The sequence below is a fragment of the Emys orbicularis genome, chromosome 9 (assembly GCF_028017835.1).
Source record: "Emys orbicularis isolate rEmyOrb1 chromosome 9, rEmyOrb1.hap1, whole genome shotgun sequence".
Classification (NCBI taxonomy): Eukaryota; Metazoa; Chordata; order Testudines; family Emydidae; genus Emys; species Emys orbicularis.
In genome coordinates, this window is record NC_088691.1 from 47021219 (window position 1) to 47041829 (window position 20611).

A 20611-nucleotide genomic window follows, 5' to 3' on the forward strand; every position below is an offset into this window, starting at 1 on the left:
CACTAATGTTACTCCTGAGCTGGCCAGCAGGGATCACTGTGGAGCGACACAAGGCTCAGCTTCCTCCTGAGAGCTGGGAGTGCCGCTTTCCCAGCACTCCTGGACCTCGCCTTCCCAAGGGCAGTGATGGTCAGCAATCCCAGCTCTTCAGCTTGGTGGCGGCTCCCTGACCAGCTCTGTTCACAAGAGAGGCATCAATAGTGTGGCCAGAAAGTGCATCTTGAGGCTGATGGGTTCAGCAGAACACAGGAAGAGCCACCAACAGCCCCATGGCATGTAGGGGATCGTCATGGATACACTAGGGAGTTCCAGACGGGCTCATCTCCCACAGAAAGGCGTGTTGCAGGACCTCCAGTGCTGTCCCTAACCCTGGTCTGTGCTTTGCCCTGATAGGCTGTCATGTATCCATCAACCGCTGTGACTGAGGACATCTACACCAACGGCTCAGCCATGCTGGGCAGCCCAGCTCACATGGACAGCCGGGAGGTGCGCAAGATCCGGCTGGTCCAGTTCGAGAAGGTCACCGAGGAACCCATGGTGAGCTGGCAAGAGTTTGGTAACCCTTAAGGCCTCAGGGGTCAGGGTGAGACCCACTGGTGCATTGGCATGCACAGTGGGAGTGACAATCCAGTCCAGTTCCCAGGTCCGTGGGTGGGGTAGGGATGATCTTGAATTTTGCAGACTTCAGCCAGACCATTGTCTGTTCCACTGGGACAAGGGTGCTGCTTTGGCCACTGCCTACCCCACTTGGCGCCTGAGGGGAGCTGCACAGGGCGTAGTGGGACTGGGAGGAAGCTGCATCAGCTGTTGATTTATTCTGCCAAGAGGAAATTAACCCGGCTGGAATTGTGCCAGGAGAGGACTCTGAGAAGTGAGACAGACCATCTTGGATACCGGCCAGGCGCGGACTTTACCTTGAGAAGTGAGTGTCTCACCCTAGATATGTAAGACAGTCACAGATTTTCCTGTTTTCCAGGGAATAACGCTGAAGTTGAATGAGAAGCAGAGCTGCATGGTGGCCAGGATTCTCCATGGAGGCATGATACATAGACAAGGTAACAGCAAATGGCAAGAATCTGAAGTCATCATTGACTGAGACCTAGACACAAAAGGCTTCTGTTTAGTCAGAGACTTTAGCCCTTTCCTTCCACCCTGGTGCTGGGTAGAGCCTGTCAGTTTCATCTTTGGAGCTGGGTAGTTTCAGTGCAAAGGGATTAAACAGTTCCATGGTGCTGGTGAATTTTCCATTTGATTCCTCCATCTCTTGTATCCCCTCCCTCTGCTCTTTACATGTGGCTGCTGCATTAATGCCCTGGAGCAGGGGTTCTCAAACTGGGGGTTGGGACCCCTCGGGGTCGTGAGGTTATTACGTGGGGGGTCGCGAGCTGTCAGCCTTCACCCAAAACCCTGCTTTGCCTCCAGCATTTATAATGGTGTTAAATATATAAAAAAATGTTTTTAATTTATAAGGGAGGGTCACACTCAGAGGCTTGCTATGTGAAAGGGGTCACCAGTACAAAAGTTTGAGAACCACTGTCCTGGAGGTTTCAGGACGTTCTCTGCTGGGAAAAAGCGAGAGGGGAGATGGGGCAGGAGCAGTCATTAAGCTCATCCCTGCAAACAGAACCAGAAACCATTTGTGTTCATCTCGCTGATGGATTCTTTGTCACTCCGTGTGGATCAGATCCCACCGATTTTGAAGGATGTTTTTTTCTGTTGCTAAAATGCACAAACAAGGCAAAATTTCTGTGCCAATGTCCTGCAAACAAAAAGAAGTTGCCAAAGTAAATGAACTTGCACCATTTCCTTTTTTTATTCTGGCACCTGCAGATGGCACATGCAAAATAGATGTCCTATACATACTAAAGGAGTGCCCTTTGTCGGCTTTGGGTCCATTTAGAGGCCTTTATAGGTCCACGTAGAAAACAGCCTGATCCTGATCTCGCACCAGAATAAGTCAAGACCAACTCCAGTGACGTCATTGGAGTGCTGGCTTATCCCTGTGTATCTGAGATCAGAATCCAGCCTTCGTTTCTGTACGGATATCTAAAACGAGAGCACTTAAGGTAGAGAATGTTGGCTCTGCAATGAGGTTACCATTCAGCTTTACATTACATATTGGTTAACATTGTGGATACCACTAAAATAGAATGCTTTTACTGCAAGCTAAACTACAGAATGATGCAAGATCAAAGGCTAGTATGAATGGCTTTAGTTTTTGATCAATTTTTAAAAAATATAATAAAAAGGAGTGTGTATGGAGGGAGCGAAGCTGTGTTCCCCTCATGTGTGTATTTCACATGCTTATATGCATGCATGTGAACTGACACACACCATGACTCCTTGGTAGAACCATGCTAAATGAGCCAATCTGGATGTAAAATTGCAAGAGACGGTTGCATGCTGCAAAGCAACTATGCCTATGCATTGTGAATGCAAAAGCCATTTGGTCTGAGGTCTCTTAGGCTGGGGGGTTGCGATCCAGAATTTTGGGGGGTTGTATTTTGCTTGCTTGTGCATTTCATGGGTTAATTTCTCCCGTCACTGGCAGGCTCCCTTCATGTGGGTGATGAGATCATAGAAATCAATGGGCAAAGTGTGAGCAACCACTCAGTCGACCAGCTGCAGAAGATGCTGGTAGGTATTTTGGGAGGCTGCTCCTGAGGAATGACCCATTTGGCCACATAACACACATGTTGCCTGATTTGACTGTATTCGTTCTTAATATGCAAATCACGGCAGATGTTACAACACCTCCTGCACTAGGAGGAACTATTGTTGTTCCCCTTTCTACTGGAGCCTCTTCAAAGGCCGAGCCACTTTTCAAGTGCAGGCCATCTCCGCTCAGAGCACTGGACGGGGCTGTGCATACAGCACCTGTGGTGCGGCTTGGGTTGCTCGGTTGTCTTTTTAATTTAAAATTGCCCCCATGCAGTCAAACCAGAACCCCCCTCTGCCATGGGAGCTAGGGGGATGGTGCTTAGTCAAGCTCTGATTTCCAGCTGCTAGGGCCACAATGATCCTCTTGCACCATTCAGTAGATGGCTGCCCAGCTTCAGAGAAGGGCTTCTCTCAGGGCACCCTGAGCACTCACCTTGTCCATGGTTAAAACTCCAGCCTGTCAGACCTGTTAGAGGTGCCAAGGAGTTGCTCATCCCCTTTCTGGAAGGAGCAGGGATGGGCTGTCTGGAGTTTGTGGATTATTCTAACACCACTGGTCTCAGCCTCTGATCTCCCTGAGTGCCCATCCCTCTCCCTGCTCTCCTGAACTGGTTCATAAGGCAATGGCAATACGGAGGGTGGGCAGGTCTCAAGGGTTGGAAGAAGAATTAGTTCAAATTGCCGTCCTCTCCCCAGGCTGGTCTGTCAGTGCCCCATAGCCCCGAAGCCTCTCTGTGGTGGAGAGATGGGGTGAATTTAATTCTCTCTCCTAGTTCATTCTGGTGACCCCTTTAAAGCTACAAGAGGATCAAAACTCTGCTCTGTGTGGCTACCTGGATGCAGCTCTAGGCCCGAGTTAGTTAAGTTAGCCACTGTGGCTTCAACAGCGCAAAAGCATTTAGCCACAGTGATTCTGGCTCTGCTGAGCTCCCATCAGCTCTTCACTCAGTAAACAAGGCAGCTCCCCTATTGCTTATTGCCACCATGGCTCCAGGTTCCCAGCCCTCTGTAGGTTTCCTGGAGTTAGTGGGGAGTGCCTGTGCACCCTGAGGTTAATGACACACTGGGGGCCTTGAGCTGGTTTCTGGATTGATCTAGAAGCTACATTCTCCAACTCTTCTCTCTTCCCCTTCCTTCTATCCACTAGAGAGAAGCCAAGGGGACGGTCTCAATAAAAGTCATCCCCAATCAGCAAAGCCGCCTCCCTGCACTACAGGTAGGTGCAGCTGTGTCCTCTCAGTGGCCCTGTGGACCAGATGTCTTTGAACTGGTGAGAATTAAAAATTAAAAGTTAAATAAATTAAATTATTGGAGATATCCTATCTCCTAGAACTGGAAGGGACCTTGAAAGGTCATCGAGTCCCCCTGCCTTCACTAGCAGGACCAAGTACTGATTTTGCCCCAGATCCCTACGTGGCCCCCTCAAGGATTGAACTCACAACCCTGGGTTTAGCAGGCCAATGCTCAAACCACTGAGCTATCCCTCCCCCCCAGAAGTCACAGGGGTATCACGGAGTTGGGCTGAACTGCTCTGCTACACTGAGATAAACCGTGGACAGGGTAAGAGCTGTTCTGCATTTACATGGGGGAAAGGAGAGCAGGATTTACCCAGTCGGAGGGTCTGTCTGCCCTGCAAAGTGAAGATGTGATGGTAGCACAGGTGGGCACACCTGTGCCAGCTTGAATCTAGCTAGCACAGGTAACAATAGCAGTGTAGACGTGGCGATGCAGGCTGCAGCTCCGCACCCTGAAGACAAGATGGTCAGGGAGCCTGGTTCATACTTGGGCTGCTAGCCCATGCTGAAGCCTGTGCCAGCGTGGCTACACTATCATTGTTACCCATGGCAGCTAGCTTAAAGCCAACCCGTGCTACAATTACACCTTTGCTTGCAGTGTAGACAGACTCTGTATAACACTGCCCAGCATGGCCCCTCTCTTTGCCCCAGTTTCCCCATCTCTAAAAAGGGGACAGCAATATTTACTTCCTGTGTTAAGTGGTTTGAAAGGGGGCTCGGTAGGTACCAAGGGCTGGACTTCATTCTCAGTTCCATGGGAGTGAGTCCCATTGGCCTCAATGGTGGTGGAGTTAGACTGCAAAGACCCTTTACAGACATGGGCTCCTGAGCCTGGAGCATCCTGTCTACTCCTAGGATTGCACTCTGATTCCTTGGCTGGAGGAGAGAGTGACAAACTCTGCCCTGTGTTGTACTGCTCCAGCCTCCTTGGTGAAATGCTGTCACTCTGCAGTCAGGCATTTCTGCTGCCGCAGTGTTGCTGATGCGATAGTCAGAAGCAAATGGGGGTGGCGGGAAAGCAGAGCAAAACACCCCAGCTCTTGGCTATGTGACCACACTGCCATTGCCATAGCAACAGAAGTGCATGTTGTTACGAGGCTCCTGCTCTCAGCACAGGGATTCAGCAGCCAGGGCTGGCCCATTCATCTCTGCATTCATCTCGCTCATTTGGCTTCTGGAGATGAATGAGGGGAGAGGGGGCTGGCAAGGACTGATGGGTCCCAACTGATTCCAAGAGGATACAGTTTCCTCCCTTCGTATAGCTACTTGAGCTTTTCTTGTGGCTTAATCTAGGAGCAGCTAGTTTATTTCCCCATTGCCTCCCAATATCTCTAGGGCATGACACCTGTCATAGATGGCACCAATCATACATGTGTGATACCAGCTATACAGGCTAACAGAATCTATCTAGTTACAGATGGCAAAAGCGTATCTCTTCCATGCAATGAGTCTAAACTAAATTCATCACATGAAAACTGCTTTTCGAGGTGGCGACTGTGTGTGTCCAGTGGTTTGACCTCTTTCACATCCCATACGTTTAAATTGCAGGAGTTAACGTAACATTTTCTCTCTCTTTGACCTCCAGTTAGTTCAGTATAGGGTGACCAGATAGCATATGTGAAAAATCGGGATGGGGGTAAGAGGCGCCTATATAAGAAAAAGCCCTGAATATCAGGACTGTCCCTATAAAATCGGGACATCTGGTCACGCTAGTTCAGTAAAACTAGCAAGATGAAACACCCTGATCTGACTCTATGCCACCATTTGCCCAGAGCCAAATATTCTGCTCAGGCAGATTCTTCTTAAAAAGGATGATTGGGTGAGGTTATTTTTTTTAATTAACATACGTGGCCCTGGAACCATTCTGCCCCCCTTTCCCGTATTTCATCTTTATTCTTCCTTTGTCACATATCTCCCATTGGAGTCTGTTTCTCTAAGCAATGAGGTGAAAGGTGAATATCTCCTCCTCCCCATCTCTCTCCTTCGTCTCTGTTCCTGCCAGGATGAGCTCTGATCTCTGCTTATTTATTAAGCTCTGTCCTCTTTTCCCTTCTCTAGCTAGAGACTTATCCTAGTTGATGCTGTCAAAACCAGCTGCAGTGCCACTGACTTAATAACAGATATGTGCAGGCACCTCTGCTGCGAGGGGACACCAAGGCAGTATCTTGCACAAACAAACCCTCCTCACTGAGACATTGTTCCCCAGAAGACTGAAATTTTCTTCCCTCTGTGTGAGGTTGAAAGCTTGTCTCTTTCACCAACAAGTGACTCAAATAAAAGATATTCCCTTCCTTCCCCACCTTATCTCTCTCATTTCTCCCTTATATCACTTTGGCTGGGGTTCTGGAGCAGTCTATGCCAATAAACGGCCATGCACAGACACTCTTGCTGCCTTTCCTTGTGACATTTCAGTGCTAGGAAGCCTAATGACTTCAATTTTGCCTGCCCATTGTGATCAGTCTCTCTGTCCTTCACGGTTGCTGTCACTTCACTGTATGACTGATAGGGTTACACAGTGTGAAGCAAATCCCATTGCATTGTCTGGAGGCGGAGCTAAACCATTCCTTCCCAGCCCCTGCCCAAGCTCCTCCCCCACATCTTGTAAGCAGCCAACCTCAAGCAGAGCAATTAGTTTGCACCAATCAGATTGCTGTTCAGAGATTGCAAGGGTGGTTCCATTCTGAACTAAACCACCATGAATGATCTGAACGGGAGGATAAGAGCAAACAGGTCCCACCTGTTGTAACCTCATAACCAGAGCTAGAGGCAAGCTCTGAAATTCAGACTTGGCCTAGATTTCAGACTCCACCACTGGGATTTGGGTTACACCTCTGGGGGAGACAGGTCCAACATGCAGTTGAAATCTGGATTTCACTTCCTAGATTCCAAGGGCAGAAGATTGGAATGTGATTGTCTACTCTGACCTCCTGCGTAATGCAGGCCAGAGAACTGCCCCAAAACAATTCCTGTTTGAATGAGGCCCCAGATAATGTTTGAGGTGTTTAGATCCAGTGCTCTGATTTGAGCCCACTTTGCAGTTAGGTTATTTCAAAAGCAGAATTAAATATCTCTATACGTACACGCACACCCCGCCCCCATCTTTGGACAACTGGGGGTTAAGAGAGCTGGGAGCTTCAGCCCCATGTGACATTCCCCAGGGTACAATCTGGACTGCTGAAATGCTGTGTCCCCTTAACTCTCTAGCCGGGGTGCCTTTTACACTGCTTTGCTGTCAGAACAGCCACTCCTGGCCTGGTCACGCACAGCCACTGGCATATAAAATTACTCCCAGATGTATATGTGAATGCTCTCCCACCATCCATGAATAAATACAGGGTGATACTGCATATCTCCCCAGAAATGTGCATTTTATACTGCTCGGTAGACCCCTGGACAGTATAAGCTCATAGATAGTCTGACATTCTAACAAAGGGTAATATTTATGCACCAGCCTTTGTTATTCCAAGTAGAGGTTTCCCAAACACTTCAAACAAACACACTGGCTTAGATAAAACAATAAAACAAGTTTATTAACTAGAGAAAGATTTTAAGTGATTATATGTGATAAGGGATAAAAGTTAGAATTGGTTACAAAAGAAATAAAAAGTTAAAACTAAGCTAATTCCTAATCTTTACCAAGGTAAATAAGATTAGAAGCAAATATCATTCTCATCGCGCCAGATGCTGCAAGTAATTCTCAGTTCACAGACTTGATTTCCTTTCAGCCTGGGACCACTCCCCTTAATTCAGTGTTCTTCAGGTATTCATTGATGTTCTGAGCAGAGAGATGTAAGGTGGCAAGGGGAGGTAATTTGTGTGTTGTTTGGTCTCCATTCTTACACCTTTTTCTCCTTCTTTGAGGATTGCCCCCAGCTGGGAGTCAGGCGACAGTCTGTTTACATGGGACCGCCAATTGTTTTCCAGTGCTAATATGTAAAGTTCTCGCTTACACCTTCCTTCCTACCAGAGGATGGCTGCTTATCTAGGTGATAGTCCCTGAGGGTTCATTTGATTATGATGATACTTCGGTGTGTCTTTGTCTCTCAGAAACTAGTTTGTAGGCATTACCCAGAACTACAACATATTTCAGTAACAATCATAGAGCAAAATCTCATAATTTGACATGCAGTAATCTTACACATATTTCAACAGGATAATAATATTCAGCAGGTTGAGTTTTCAAATGATACCGCACAAGGCATACTTTGTACAAAATATATTATAGCCATATAAAAGTAGTGAACATGGGGTACAGGGTGTCACAACCTGCCGAGTTCTTATGTTAACAAGAGATTGGCCAATGTCACTGGTATTTTACAGTCTCTCCTCAGGTTGGTCCATCCAAATTTTGACCAATGGAGGGAGCTGCACTAGCAAATCTGGAGTCTGAGAGCCTCACTTGCAGGGGCAGTTGGACCCTTTATGGTCTTTAATGCAAGATGTGGCTCACAGAGTCTTCAAGTCCCAGCATGCAATACTCCATCTTGATCCCCAGAACTCTGGCCTTCTGGCAACAAAGGGATACTGTGTTTACTACATGCTGGGACCTGTTATCTCACAGGCCACAGCTCCATAGGAAAAGTGAGGACAGTCGTGGACAGTACTTTGCCAACCCCTATTTTAATATGTTGCAAAGAAAGTCTGGTTTATCCTGCTCAGGAAGGAAGATCTCCAAGGCCCTGATTGTTAGAGCTCTGATCTGGCATGGTCTAAAGATGGGACAAAAAAGAATATTTTACTCCAGACAGCATGTGGGAGTAGCTTCTTTTCCAAGCATGAATTGCAGTGTTCTCTGCTTCCACATCATAGAATCGTAGAAGTGTAGGACTGCAAAGTACCTCATAGGTCTAGTCCAGTCCCCTGCACTCAAGGCAGGACTTCGTAATAACTAGATCATCCCTGACAGGTGTTTGTCTAATCTGTTCTTAAAAAGCTCCAGTGATGAAGATTCGACAACCTCCCTAGGCAATTTGTTCCAGTGCTTAACTATCCTGACAGTTAGGAAGTTTTCCTAAAGTCCAACCTGAACCTTCCTTGCTGCAATTTAAGCCCATTACTACTTCTCCTGTCCACACTGGATAAGAACAATTTATCACCCTCCTCCTTATAACAACCTTTTATGTACTTGAAAACTGTTATAATGTCCCCCCTCAGTCTTCTCTTCTCCAGAATAAACAAATCCATTTTTTTTTCAGTCTTCCCTCAGAGGTCATGTTTTCTAGACCTTTAATAATTTTTGTTGCTCTTCTCTGGACTTTCTCCAGTTTGTCCACATCTTTCCTGAAATGTGGTGCCCAAAGATGGACACAATACTCCAGCTGAGGCCTAATCAGCACGGAGTAGAGCTGAAGAATTACTTCTCGAGTCTTGCTTACAATACTCCTGCTGATACATCCTAGAATGATGTTCATATTTTTTGCAACAGTGTAACACTGTTGACTCATATTAAGCTTGTGATCCACTATGACGTCTAGATCCCTTTCCACAGTACTTCTTTGTAGGCAGTCATTTCCCATTTTGTATGTGTGCAGCTGATTGTGCCTTCCTAAATGGAGTACTTTGCATTTGTCCTTATTGAATTTCATTCTGTTTCCTTCAAAACACTTCTCCAATTTGTCCAAATCATTTTGAATTTTAATCCTATTCTCCAAAGTACTTGCAGCCCCTCCCAGTTTGGTATCGTGCACAAACTTTCTAAGTGTCATGGCTTTGCATTCCCAGGGCAAATAACTTGCAGCAATAACAGTTGAGTGAACTCCATGTTTGTGTGGAATGAAGGTAAATTTGATCTCAAACAAGGGGCCTCCCTTGGCCAGTAGAGATCTCCTGCTCACGGCTTTGCCACTCAGCGATGAGCATCTCCACATGCAAGCTGTGATCATGGGGTATGCTGATCACACACTTCAGGTCTTCCATGGGTCGTGGATTTAGCTACCACCACCTTTCAGCATGGTGACCAAATGTCTGGTGCCTGCAAAGCTGCCCCTCAATGGCAAAATCCCAGCTATGCTCAGCTTCTTCTCACAGCCAGAAAGCTCCTGTGGGTGGAGCTTACCAATGGTACTTGAGCTTCCTCTTCTGCAGTTGCTCTGGGCTCTGCAATGTTCACAGAACAGACATGCCACAGGAGAGATGCAGGGAGCTGGTATGGGCAGCGGTACAGGACCGTACTCACACATTGAGCCCTTTCTATCTGTAAAGGTCCCCAGTGGTAGCCCTCTGGGTTGCCCTGCCTGCTAAAGCCAGTGTGATGGACATGTTTGTGAAGCTTAGGTGTGAGTTTCCTAGAGGTGGCCAGGGAGCAGCTGGAGAAGTTTACTCAGCAAAGGTAGAATCCCAGGAAAACCGCTGCTCCTGGGGAGGTGTGGACAGAAAAACCCAGCCTCTGAGACCTGCTGCCTTGGGCAGAGTCTCTGCTGCCTCAGGGCTGGACTGGAGAAGATGTCTGGTTATGAGGGATCAGGTCATTCCCTTCCCTGGAAACTTCACCACTCCAGCCCCCACTCCCCAAATTGACTCATGCTGAGACCTTTGTGCTTGAAGACATTACCAGTCTGTTCTGTGGCTTCTGGCACTTGACTCCTAAGTGATGGTATCATGGCTGCCAGCTCCCCTGCCCCCTCGGTTCAGATAGCTGAGTCCGTGCCTGCTAGAGAGCTGTGTATGTTTGGTATATAGAGGAATTCCCCTGGTCCCGCCTGCTGTTGGGTTACTGCACTTTGGCTGGCTGGCTCCAGGCCAAGTAACCCTGTCTAGGCCCTGCTCTCAGTGACTTGCGTTTAGGTTTTGGACTAGCTCTGATTGATAGTGAGAGCCTTAACGCTGGGAGAGGGAAAATAGCGTGTGTGGAGGGACTGACCAGCGGCAGGGTGAAAACCTGAGACAACTAGACCACAAGGTCCTGATCTGCTCCGGCTCATCCCATATTGGAGGGACTAGAAATGGGAAGGAGAATTGGTCCTGTTTTGAAGCAATGGCTGTAGCAGTTAATGTTCAGTTCAAGGCTCTCTCTTCCCTCTGCCACGCTCATCCCACCTTTAACTACCTGTTCACCACAGTTCACCCCCAGGAGATGGAGTCTTTCCCCGTTTGTGCCCTGACCTCTGGTAGTGCTTGCCTCACACTTGCTGTCTAGACTCTTAGATTTCCCCAAGGATGATGCCATTCCTCCTTCCCCAAGAGATTCCCAGAGTCAGAGGACACACAATTTGCTGGGATGGCCAGGGGAAGGCATGGAGTTAGATTTTGGGTGGATCTAAAAGCCCCTCAGACTGACCATTGGGTTGGCCAAAGGGGTTGGGGGAGTGTGTAAGTAATTCAGGGGCAGGCAAACTTTTTGGCCAGAGGGCCGCATCGGGTTTCATAAATTGTATGGAGGGCTGGTTAGGGGAGGGGGTCATGGCCCCATGCAACCCCCCCGTTCTCTGATGGCCCCTCTGGGACCCTTGCCCCATCCACACACCCCCGCTCCCTGTCCCCTGACTGCCCCCGGAACCCCTGCCGCCCCATCCAACCCCCCCTCCTTCCTGACTGCCCCCCGGGACCCCTGCCCCCATTCAACCCCATGTTTCCCCCCCGACCACCATCCACATCCCCGCCCCCTGACCACTACACCGAACTCCCCTGCCCTCTATCCAACCCCCCTGCTCCCTGCCTGGAGCACCGGTCGCTGGCGGCGCTACAGCCGGGCCACGCTGTCGCTGCCGCCGCCGCCACCACACAGCACAGAGCACCGGGTTAGGCCGGGCTCTGCAGCTGCGCTGTCCCAGGAGCTCCCCGCCCCGCTGCCCAGAGCATTGCACCGACAGCGGAGCAAGTGAGCTGAGGCGGCGGGGTGGGGGAAGAGACAGCAGGGGAGGGCCCGGGGGCAAGCCTCCCGGGCCAAGAGCTCGGGGACCTGGCAGGACGGTCCCGCAGGCCGTAGTTTGCCCACCCCTGACGTAATCTAACGTTTGGTATTTCTAAGTGCTTGGGCCCCTTCGCTCTAGGCTGTGGCATCTCTTCTAGCTCATCAGGTCTGCAGATAAGATCTGAAAAGGGGGTCAGGGACAGGGGAGACTAGATGGGGATGTGCCCTACACTTGCAGCTTAAGTTTGGGCCAGTTAATTTCTTACCCCATCTTGTATGGTCACTGCTCGGGGACGTCACAGGAGCCGCGTAGCAGCAATGGCCGAGCCGAAAGCACGTGGCATTGGCCGGCTGACCTTTGGCCTCTTCTCCAGATGTTCATGAGGGCCCAGTTTGACTACGATCCCAAGATGGACAGCCTGATCCCCTGCAAGGAGGCGGGGCTGAAGTTCAAGACCGGGGACATCATCCAAATAATCAACAAGGATGACAGCAACTGGTGGCAGGGCCGGGTAGAAGGGTCCTCCACGGAGTCAGCAGGGCTGATCCCCTCCCCTGAACTGCAAGAATGGTATGTTCCAGAGCTGCTGGTGAAAGCAGATAGGGGGGCTGGGGGACTCCCAGTTGTAGGCTCTGTGCACAGCTCCAAGTGCTGCATCTCCAGCATGGGAGCTGCCCATGGGCTGGTAGCTCAGAATCCCCGCCTTGCATCCATGTGGAATATGTTTCAGAGATGAGACTGGTGTAGGGTGACCAGATAGCAAATGTGAAAAATCGGGACAGGGGGTGGGAGGTAATAGGAGCCTATATAAGAAAAAGACCCAAAAATCGGGACTGTCCCTATAAAATCGGGACATCTGGTCACCCTAGACCTAGTAGGTGCTGCTCCTTGGAGAAGCTGGGACCAGCTACTCAGTGCAGAGAGCTAGGTAGACTGTGTCTTTTGGGATGGGCTGTTGGCGCCCTCTGACCTTGGCCACAGTGACCCATGGGTCTAGCCTGGTGCTGCCCTGATCACCTTGGTGTGGACACTAGATCTGGCAAGGAGATACTCTCTGACCCCTTTGGCGTGAGCCCTGAGTATCCTTTCCTTGCTCTTGTGCATTGAGGAAATCCTGATGCTTCTGGGGGTCGCTAGGTTTGGACCAAAACCTGACCTGATCTGACCCCCTCCATCGCTCGTGTGTTTTTCCCCTTGCAGGCGTGTGGCTAGTACAACCCAGTGCAGTCAGAGCGAAGCCCAGAGCTGCAGCCCCTTTGGGAAAAAGAAGAAGTGCAAAGACAAATACCTGGCCAAGCACAGCTCAAGTAAGCGGCCCCCTTCCTTGTCATGAGCCCCTGTCTGTTGCTGCTCAGGATCAACCCTGGCAGCTCTGTCGCCACAATGCACCTTCCCATCGGGCAGCAGGACAGGGGCGCTCGCAGGACTCTGGTGCTTAGACCAAGCACTGGGCTCTGTGAGGTCGTTTCACCGGTTGAACAGCGTACGCAGGGTGCCGCAACCTGGTGACGGGGCTGTGATCCACATGTCCTCTGCAATAGGCTCCCCTGGTCATGTGAAAACTGTCTTTCCTGGGATCTCTTAACTTCCCCCTCCTGGGAACAGTGCAGTCAGAGCTGCACAGCATGGCAGTGCGCGCTCTGGTAGCTGTCTCCTTATTGGAGGCTACCACACCTACTCCCAGGGTAGCATGAGGAAAGGCATCTTGCCCAGCGCCGCATCTGGCATTGGCTTTCCTGGAAGAGCCCCCTCGGGTACAAATCAGTCAGATGACCCTGAGTCATCTGGTAAATGACTCTCCATTATTTTCCCCTCGGAGATCTCGCCTCCTGTTTGCAAAGCAGCCTGCAAAGAGCCCGACCCGCTGGCTTGTTTACATTGCTGCTGTGGAGTCGCAACAGGCGTGGACTTGGGGTGTACACAGGGAGGAGAGAGGATGTCATCTGGGTTTAAACAAGCGGTGTTCTCAGCCGGACTGGAAGGAAAGAGCTATGTAGGAACAACTCTGCCAGCGGCTGGTGCCAAGGGAGGAGGGGGGTGCTGCCACTAGCCATTCAGCTTTGTAAAAGAGCCATCTGTGTTTTTTTACAGTTGTTCTAGGCCCAAGTGCGTTAGCTGGGGATGGGTGCAGAGTTAAATCCCAGTTCAGGAGGGATGGGCAGAGACCCATAACTAAAGAAGCCTGTTGTCCTACCAGAGGGATGGTCCCCAGCCCAGCCCCTCCTGCAGGCTCCCCCACCTGATCTCTGCCCGCTTTGCTCCCTCTCCCCTGGGATTTTGCTCTCCCAGAAGGTCAGGTCTCTGCTCTGCATTAGGAATTATGGGCCCAATTCTCCCCTGCACTGTGTCATCGTTTACACCCGAGCATTGCCATGGCACCCCGGTGACACGTTACACCTCTTCTGCACAAGGCACCGGGAAGCAGCTCTCTGGCTGGAATGCTCAGAAGGGCTCAGCACCCACAACCAGGGCCAGAGTTTGGCACAGTGGGTACATGATGGGTGCTGAGCGTCTTTAAAATCCTGGTCCTTATTTGGTGCTGAAATGGGTGCTGAGCTGCCTTGACTGTAGGAGTGGAGACCTTGGAAATTTGGCCCTGAGCTAATTTATGGCCCTCGTCATCAGACGCATCAGGACAAACACAAACCCTGCACTCAGGTCCTGGCAAGTCAGCGGTTTTCAGTTCACCTCTTCTTAAAACTTCGTAACAGATCAGAAATCTGTTCCTCAATCAGGGAGAATCCTCCCTATTCACCACCTTCATCCAGAAGCCCAGCCAAGCCAAGCCAAACCAAGCAAACAAACCCTGCTGGTTAAGTGATGATCTGCTTGTACTGTTTTAAGGCACCAGGACCTGAAACTGACCCGTAATAAGCCAGTGCCAACAATGTCCTAGAGAACTGAGTGATGGGGGGTGGAGAGTCGTGTGACCAGAGCCTGGGGACATGCTGGCACCTGGCCTGGCCTGCAGTCTGGGAGATGGTGACAAACAGGGCAGTAAATCAAGGTGATAAATAAAGATCCCCACAACTCCCTCAGGGGAATAAACTAAGATCCCCATAACTCCTTCAGCTAAGAGTTAGTCTTGCAGCTTCCAATTTGGCTCCTCTGGGGTCCAGACTCCTGGGCAGAACTGAACGGGGAGAGGAGAGGATCAGCTGTTTATTTCACACCTTGTCACAACAGTTTCCCCATATTAATCCCCAAAGTAAGTTACCATTTGCTGATTTCTCTCTGTGGCTGAGTTTCTAAGGGATGCAGTGTGACTTAGGAGAGAGCCTCAGGACCAGAGCTGAGTGCATAATTGATTTTTTTGGTACATGGGCCAAACTGAAAAATCTTTAAAAAAAATCAGATTGGTTTGAAGCAAGTCTGATGTTTTTGGGGTTTTTTTGCCAGGGGAAAAATCATTTTGGGTTTATTGTTTTGGAGTGCTTTTCATTCTCGCGTGCTCTCTCTCTCAGGCACGATCTTTTTTTAATTTTTGTTAATTTTTTTTCGTTTAAAATTTAGCTAAATGTTGAAATGAAATGCCATTTTGGAAGGAAAAGTCAAAGCATTTCATTTTGACTTTAAAAAATCTCCATTTTTTTTTCCAGCCCAGACTATTCACTGAATTTGGAAATAGTTTTGTGCCCCCCAAAAGGCAAGTCACTTCCCCTCTCTGTGCCTCAGTTTCACCATTTTTAAAAGGGGGCTAATGATACTGACCTTTGTAAAGTGATTTGAGATCTACTGATGCAAAGTGCAATATGAGAGCTATGTGGTGGTGGTGATATTATATATCGATGCCAATACGTCCCAGCAGCCCTGGGCAAGGATGTGCCCTGATTTTGCATCTGGACTGGTTCTGATGCTCTCTTGGTTCCATTTCCCCTCTCTCCTCCCAGTTTTCGACCAGTTGGATGTGATTTCGTATGAGGAGGTGGTGAGGCTGCCAGCCTTCAAGAGGAAGACCCTGGTGCTGATAGGTATGGCCCTGCCCCTTCTGTACGCATTGTGCTTTTCTGGCCATTGTCCTTCTCCACCCCGACCCTGACAATGGACAGAACGGAACCTGATAGAGCATTTCCATTGGGGAACCCTGCTGGCTGAGGGTTAGTCAGTTATTCCTTTAACACGGGTTTGATCCCAAGGCAATGGGAGTGTTTCCATTAACTTCAATGGATTTTGGATCAAGCCCTTGATCCTTAATACAACATCAGCTGGTGGATTTATGACCTACATCTGGCCTGAATAAAATGCATTCTCCTCGGATTGAGAGTCCTCTGGATTCTAAAGAGATTTGTGGGGGGGGGTTGGAGTGCTGCAAGAGTCACCCCAAACCCCCATTCTCCCCCTGTTTTGAGCTGCCCCTGCTGGCTGTGCAGTAGAAGTTACCATCCCCTCGTTCAAGAGCTGAACTGGCATCCTCAGGCACAGCTGTGCTGGCCAGCTCGGGCATCTAGAAACTGGCACTGTTAGCAGTACCCGAGTCATGGTGTGAATTGTGCTGCAGAGGGAACCTGGAGGAGGAGCAGCCAGCCCTGGGTGGGAGGGGGTGGGTTTTCAAAAACAATGCAGTGTTTTTTTTAAAGAATGATAAAGCTGCCTCTTGTTTAAACCTAAGGGTGGGAATCAATCCCTGTCCTGAGCCTTGCATGGCACAGACCCCTTGGTATGAGACTCAGGGCATGTCTACATGGGGACACTCAGGAAAGTTATTCTAAATTAGCTTTTAAAGTGGGTTAGTTAAACCACATTAAACCCCTGTGTGGACACTCTCATTCAGAATTAAAGTGGCCTTAATTTGATTTATCTTAATTCACTTTAAACAAAACCTAATTAAGACCACTCTAATTCTGAATGAGAGTCCACACGGGGATTTGATGTGGTTGAATTATTTCATTTTAAATTCATTCCTTTCGGTAATTTGGATTAACGTTGCTGAGTGCCACTGTGTAGACACTAAGGTCAAGATCTTGAAAGGTATTTTGGTGCCTAACTCCTATTGGTTTCACTGGGCATTAGGCACCTAGGAGGATCCAGACGTAACTCGGCAGTGCCGAGGCTGTGCCTGGCCCAGTCCATGGAGAAGCAGTGGGCTGGCTCTGGGACTGGAAGTGCGCTGTCCTGCATTATGGCTGTATTGAAAAGAACAGGGTCTCCCATTTTGCAGTGTCTGGTCCGTTCCAAAGGGGCGAAGAGGCTCAGCTATCTGGCCTAGGCAGCCATTATCCCATTCCTTCTGGTGGATGGGCTCAGCGACCCAACAGGGATGGAATTTCCATGGCTAGCTCATCCTGCTCCATCCCTACCCGCTCTCTCTGCCAGAGGTCCTTCCTATGAATAGGGGTTCTTCTCTTACTCCCCCCACATGGCTCCTGTGATCACCCTCTCCCCTTCTCCAGCACAGGAAAAGCCTCTCTCGGGGGGCACTGATCTCCCATCCCTCTCTCATCCTCTTGCACAGGTGCAAGCGGGGTAGGTCGTAGCCACATTAAGAAAGCCTCTCTCGGGGGGGGCACTGATCTCCCATCCCTCTCTCATCCTCTTGCACAGGTGCAAGCGGGGTAGGTCGTAGCCACATTAAGAATGCCCTGCTCAGCAAGAACCCAGAGAAGTTTGGGTATCCGGCTCCATGTAAGTAGTCACCCACAGTGGGGTCGGGCTCTACAACCAGAACTAGCCATTTTAAAGCCCTAGGAAGGCCAGTTTCCCAGCACTCACTCCTAGCCTTGCCTGAAGACTGCATAGAGCTGGGGGGTTTTAGGTGCAGAAAAGCTGTTTCAGGGAATGTTCAGAGATTGCTCCAACTCCCTTTGAGCCCTGGACAGTCTGAGCTCATGGTCACTGAGTACTGGGCGAAGGATACCAAAAATAGTCCCTGTTTTTAAAAAAAAAAAAAAAAAAAAAAGGGAAGCTCTAAGGCATTCCTAAAACAGATTTTCTGTACCGTCCGTGGTGCATGCAGAACCCCTGTGGGGGTGAAGTGGCAGGAAGATGTGATTGATGCTCCTTTGGAGTGACTCACGAGAGTAACGGGACCACCCTAAATGCCATCAGAGAATGTTTCAGCCCCATGTGTTCATAGATACAGGAGTGCACAACCTCAGTGCAATCAGCCTTGAAATCAGACCCGAGCTCCTGCCACTGGATGTCTCAGTGACCCACTGCGTTGAGCAAGTTTTGTCTGGTCTGTTTTGCTAGTGTTGCTAAAGTGGCTCTGGAGGTTGCCCGCAGTCATATTTAGGGAAGGTGTTGTAGTCCCACAGGGTGCATGCTGGGTAAATGGGGCTTGCCTCGACCAAGGCAGCAGCGTCTCCAGCACACTTGTACTTTCCAGCAAGATGGCAGCTTGTCTGTCCTGGGGGCATCTTTCCTTGCCATCGGGGAAAGCGATTGGGCTGATTACCCCGTGTTCCTGCCATAACTCCTGAGCAGTGCTGAAAACATGGCAAGGCCAGCTGGAGAAGAGCACATCCAGCTAGGCCCATACTGGGAATGGCCTGGTGTGCATGCAAAGGCTGGTGGAGGTTGCTTTCATTGGGTTATCTTGGCTTTTTGGAGCCTCCTGCCAGCAGCGGAGAAATAGAACAAGAGGTGTCAGGAGCCTGGCCTCAGAGCTGGTAGGTCAGTGTTTTCCCTTGGCTTTAAAGGACACCATCAACACGAAACCTAGTCAGGTTCAAAGCAGGCCTCATAGGTCTTGCTGGGCCTGATTTTTGTTACCAATAGAACTGTCCAAAGAGTTACAGTCCATTCCAGGCTCTAACATGAGCCCTTGTTCCCAAGTGATGCAGCTTACAGTGACTTTGGCTGGCCAATGAATAACACCAGCTTTGCCATACTAATCGCTAGGGGCAGGGCTGGGGGGCCCTTGACATAGGCAAGGAGGTTGAGAGGCAAGAGTGCTCCAGATCACCTCACCTGAGCAACTTTCAAAGCTCTACAGGCAGCAAATCCATGCTCTGCCCAGCCTTGTTCCAAGCAGCAAAAGGTTAAAGCTGGTGAAGGCCCTGCCTCTCTTCACCAACTGCTCACTTCCTCTGGCTCCCCTCTCCTGGCCTCCCTAGGGTCCAGCTGAGCCCCACTTTTGGGAACACATTAGGCTTCCCATTGTGCAGAATGGCACAGCAGCCACCCTCTCCACAGCCTTCCTGCTCAGTAGTCACATTGGCCCAAGCTGGCTGGCCCCTTTGGTTCCCTTGTGGGGTGGCAGCATGGGTCAGTCACCCAGCTCTCCCGCCCATCCAGACACCACACGCCCCCAGAAGAAGAATGAGGTGGATGGGAAGGACTATCACTTCATCTCCACTGAGGAAATGACCAGGGACATCTCTGCCAATGAGTTCCTGGAGTTCGGGAGCTACCAGGGAAACATATTTGGCACCAAGTTTGAAACAGTGCATCAGATCCACCAGCAGGATAAAATCGCCATCCTGGACATTGAGCCCCAGGTGAGGGGGAGGGACGGGGGCAGCGTGTCAGGGGTCAGAGTTGGAAAAAGCACCTCTAAAATTTGCGGGGCCAGCTTTGCACCCACATTTAACTGCACATGCAATTGGGGGTGCAAAGGAGGATTTAACCCTGTCTTCCCAACTGTGCCCACCAGTTGCGCAGGCAGAACGCTGGGGCCCATCACTCGCGGGCATAATGTTAGTGGCTGGGTGAAAAATGTATCCCTTAAAGTATAACCCAAGAAGGGGCTGGGTGAAAAGGCAAGGCAGTGAAAGAGCAGGCCATTTGGCTAGGAGAGTGGGACGCTGTGGAGGGCAACTGAGCTGGACTGAGCTATGCACCTGCCGGTAGCCAGGGGGGAAGGGCATGGAGGGAGGAAAATAACCACAGAGATAAAACCAACGGATGGACTCCACCGAGTGCCCCCGTACTGGGCAGATACCTTGGGCGAGACCGCTGCTGATGGCCCCACACCTTCCTGCTGCACAGATATTCCAGGGAGCACCCGCCTCCTAGAAGCGGAGCATAAAGGCAGATGGCAAAGCTGCCACGGGATTGGCATATCCATCCCCAGGGCACGGTGGAAAGGGCAGGGGAATCTGCGCCCCAACTCGGTGACTTACTGCCTTCAGCTGACGAGGGCATGGAGGCAAACCTCTCCCCTCAGTCAGAGCTGACTGTTCCAGCCCTTAATGATGAAGGCTGTTCTGTGGGTCCCTGAGAACTTTCCAATGGGATGAGAGAGGATAATTACAGCTGCGGAGGTCACTAGCTGCTGGCCTGGAGAGGTAGATCACACTAGCTCTGCTCTACCCTCAGGTGTCACTATTTCAGGTCGGCACTGTCTAGCTAGCAGAACATCAGCTGCTCCTGCAGCCAGGCCAGCATCCACATGGCAGCTGCTGGAAGGGTGCAGTCGGAATTCTTTGCTGCAGCCCGAGCTAAGGATTTTTAAAGTGAATTTATACTTAGCCGATGTGACAGGCCTGGAGCCCAAAGGCCTCTGGCAGCAGCAGTGCAAGCTGTCCCCAGCCCCACAGAGCCAGCCTTTGACCCACCACTCTGTGGCCAGCTGTCTACCTCCCTCTGAGGCTGGCAGATGCCCTGGGTGTGATGTTCGGGGATCCTGGCCTCCAGCAGAGCTGGCAGTGCTCTGGAAGGCAGGAAGGGCCTTGTGCTCTGCTCCTAGCGGAGCTGCCCTGCCCTGAAGAGCAGCTGTGCTCCGTTTGCTCCTCATCCCTCTCTCTCCCTGCCCTCCATCTGCAGACTCTGAAGATTGTTCGCACTGCCGAGCTGTCCCCATTCATTGTTTTCATCGCGCCAACAGACCAGGCCAGTCAGGTGGGTGCCGTGGTGTGGCGGGAG

The 20611-nt window shown here is 50.3% G+C and overlaps 2 protein-coding genes across 4 annotated transcripts in view; one reads left to right on the forward strand and one right to left on the reverse strand.

Moving 5' to 3' along the window:
* MPP1 (MAGUK p55 scaffold protein 1) overlaps positions 1 to 20611 on the forward strand; it is a 38420-nt gene that overhangs the window by 13767 nt on the left and 4042 nt on the right. Inside the window, exons 2-11 of one of the 3 annotated variants that reach the window (XM_065410773.1) lie at positions 394 to 537; positions 977 to 1055; positions 2552 to 2637; positions 3809 to 3877; positions 12180 to 12376; positions 13007 to 13113; positions 15697 to 15777; positions 17348 to 17428; positions 19043 to 19245; positions 20513 to 20587. In XM_065410773.1, the coding sequence (XP_065266845.1) occupies positions 394 to 537; positions 977 to 1055; positions 2552 to 2637; positions 3809 to 3877; positions 12180 to 12376; positions 13007 to 13113; positions 15697 to 15777; positions 17348 to 17428; positions 19043 to 19245; positions 20513 to 20587 (1122 nt within the window). The remainder of the gene's footprint in view (positions 1 to 393; positions 538 to 976; positions 1056 to 2551; positions 2638 to 3808; positions 3878 to 12179; positions 12377 to 13006; positions 13114 to 15696; positions 15778 to 17347; positions 17429 to 19042; positions 19246 to 20512; positions 20588 to 20611) is intronic. The other 2 variants (XM_065410776.1, XM_065410774.1) reach the window with 2 other exon arrangements.
* DKC1 (dyskerin pseudouridine synthase 1) overlaps positions 12115 to 20611 on the reverse strand; it is a 29669-nt gene continuing 21172 nt past the window's right edge. Inside the window, exon 16 of the mRNA XM_065410769.1 lies at positions 12115 to 12232. Within this exon, the coding sequence (XP_065266841.1) occupies positions 12184 to 12232 (49 nt within the window). The 3' untranslated portion in view covers positions 12115 to 12183. The remainder of the gene's footprint in view (positions 12233 to 20611) is intronic.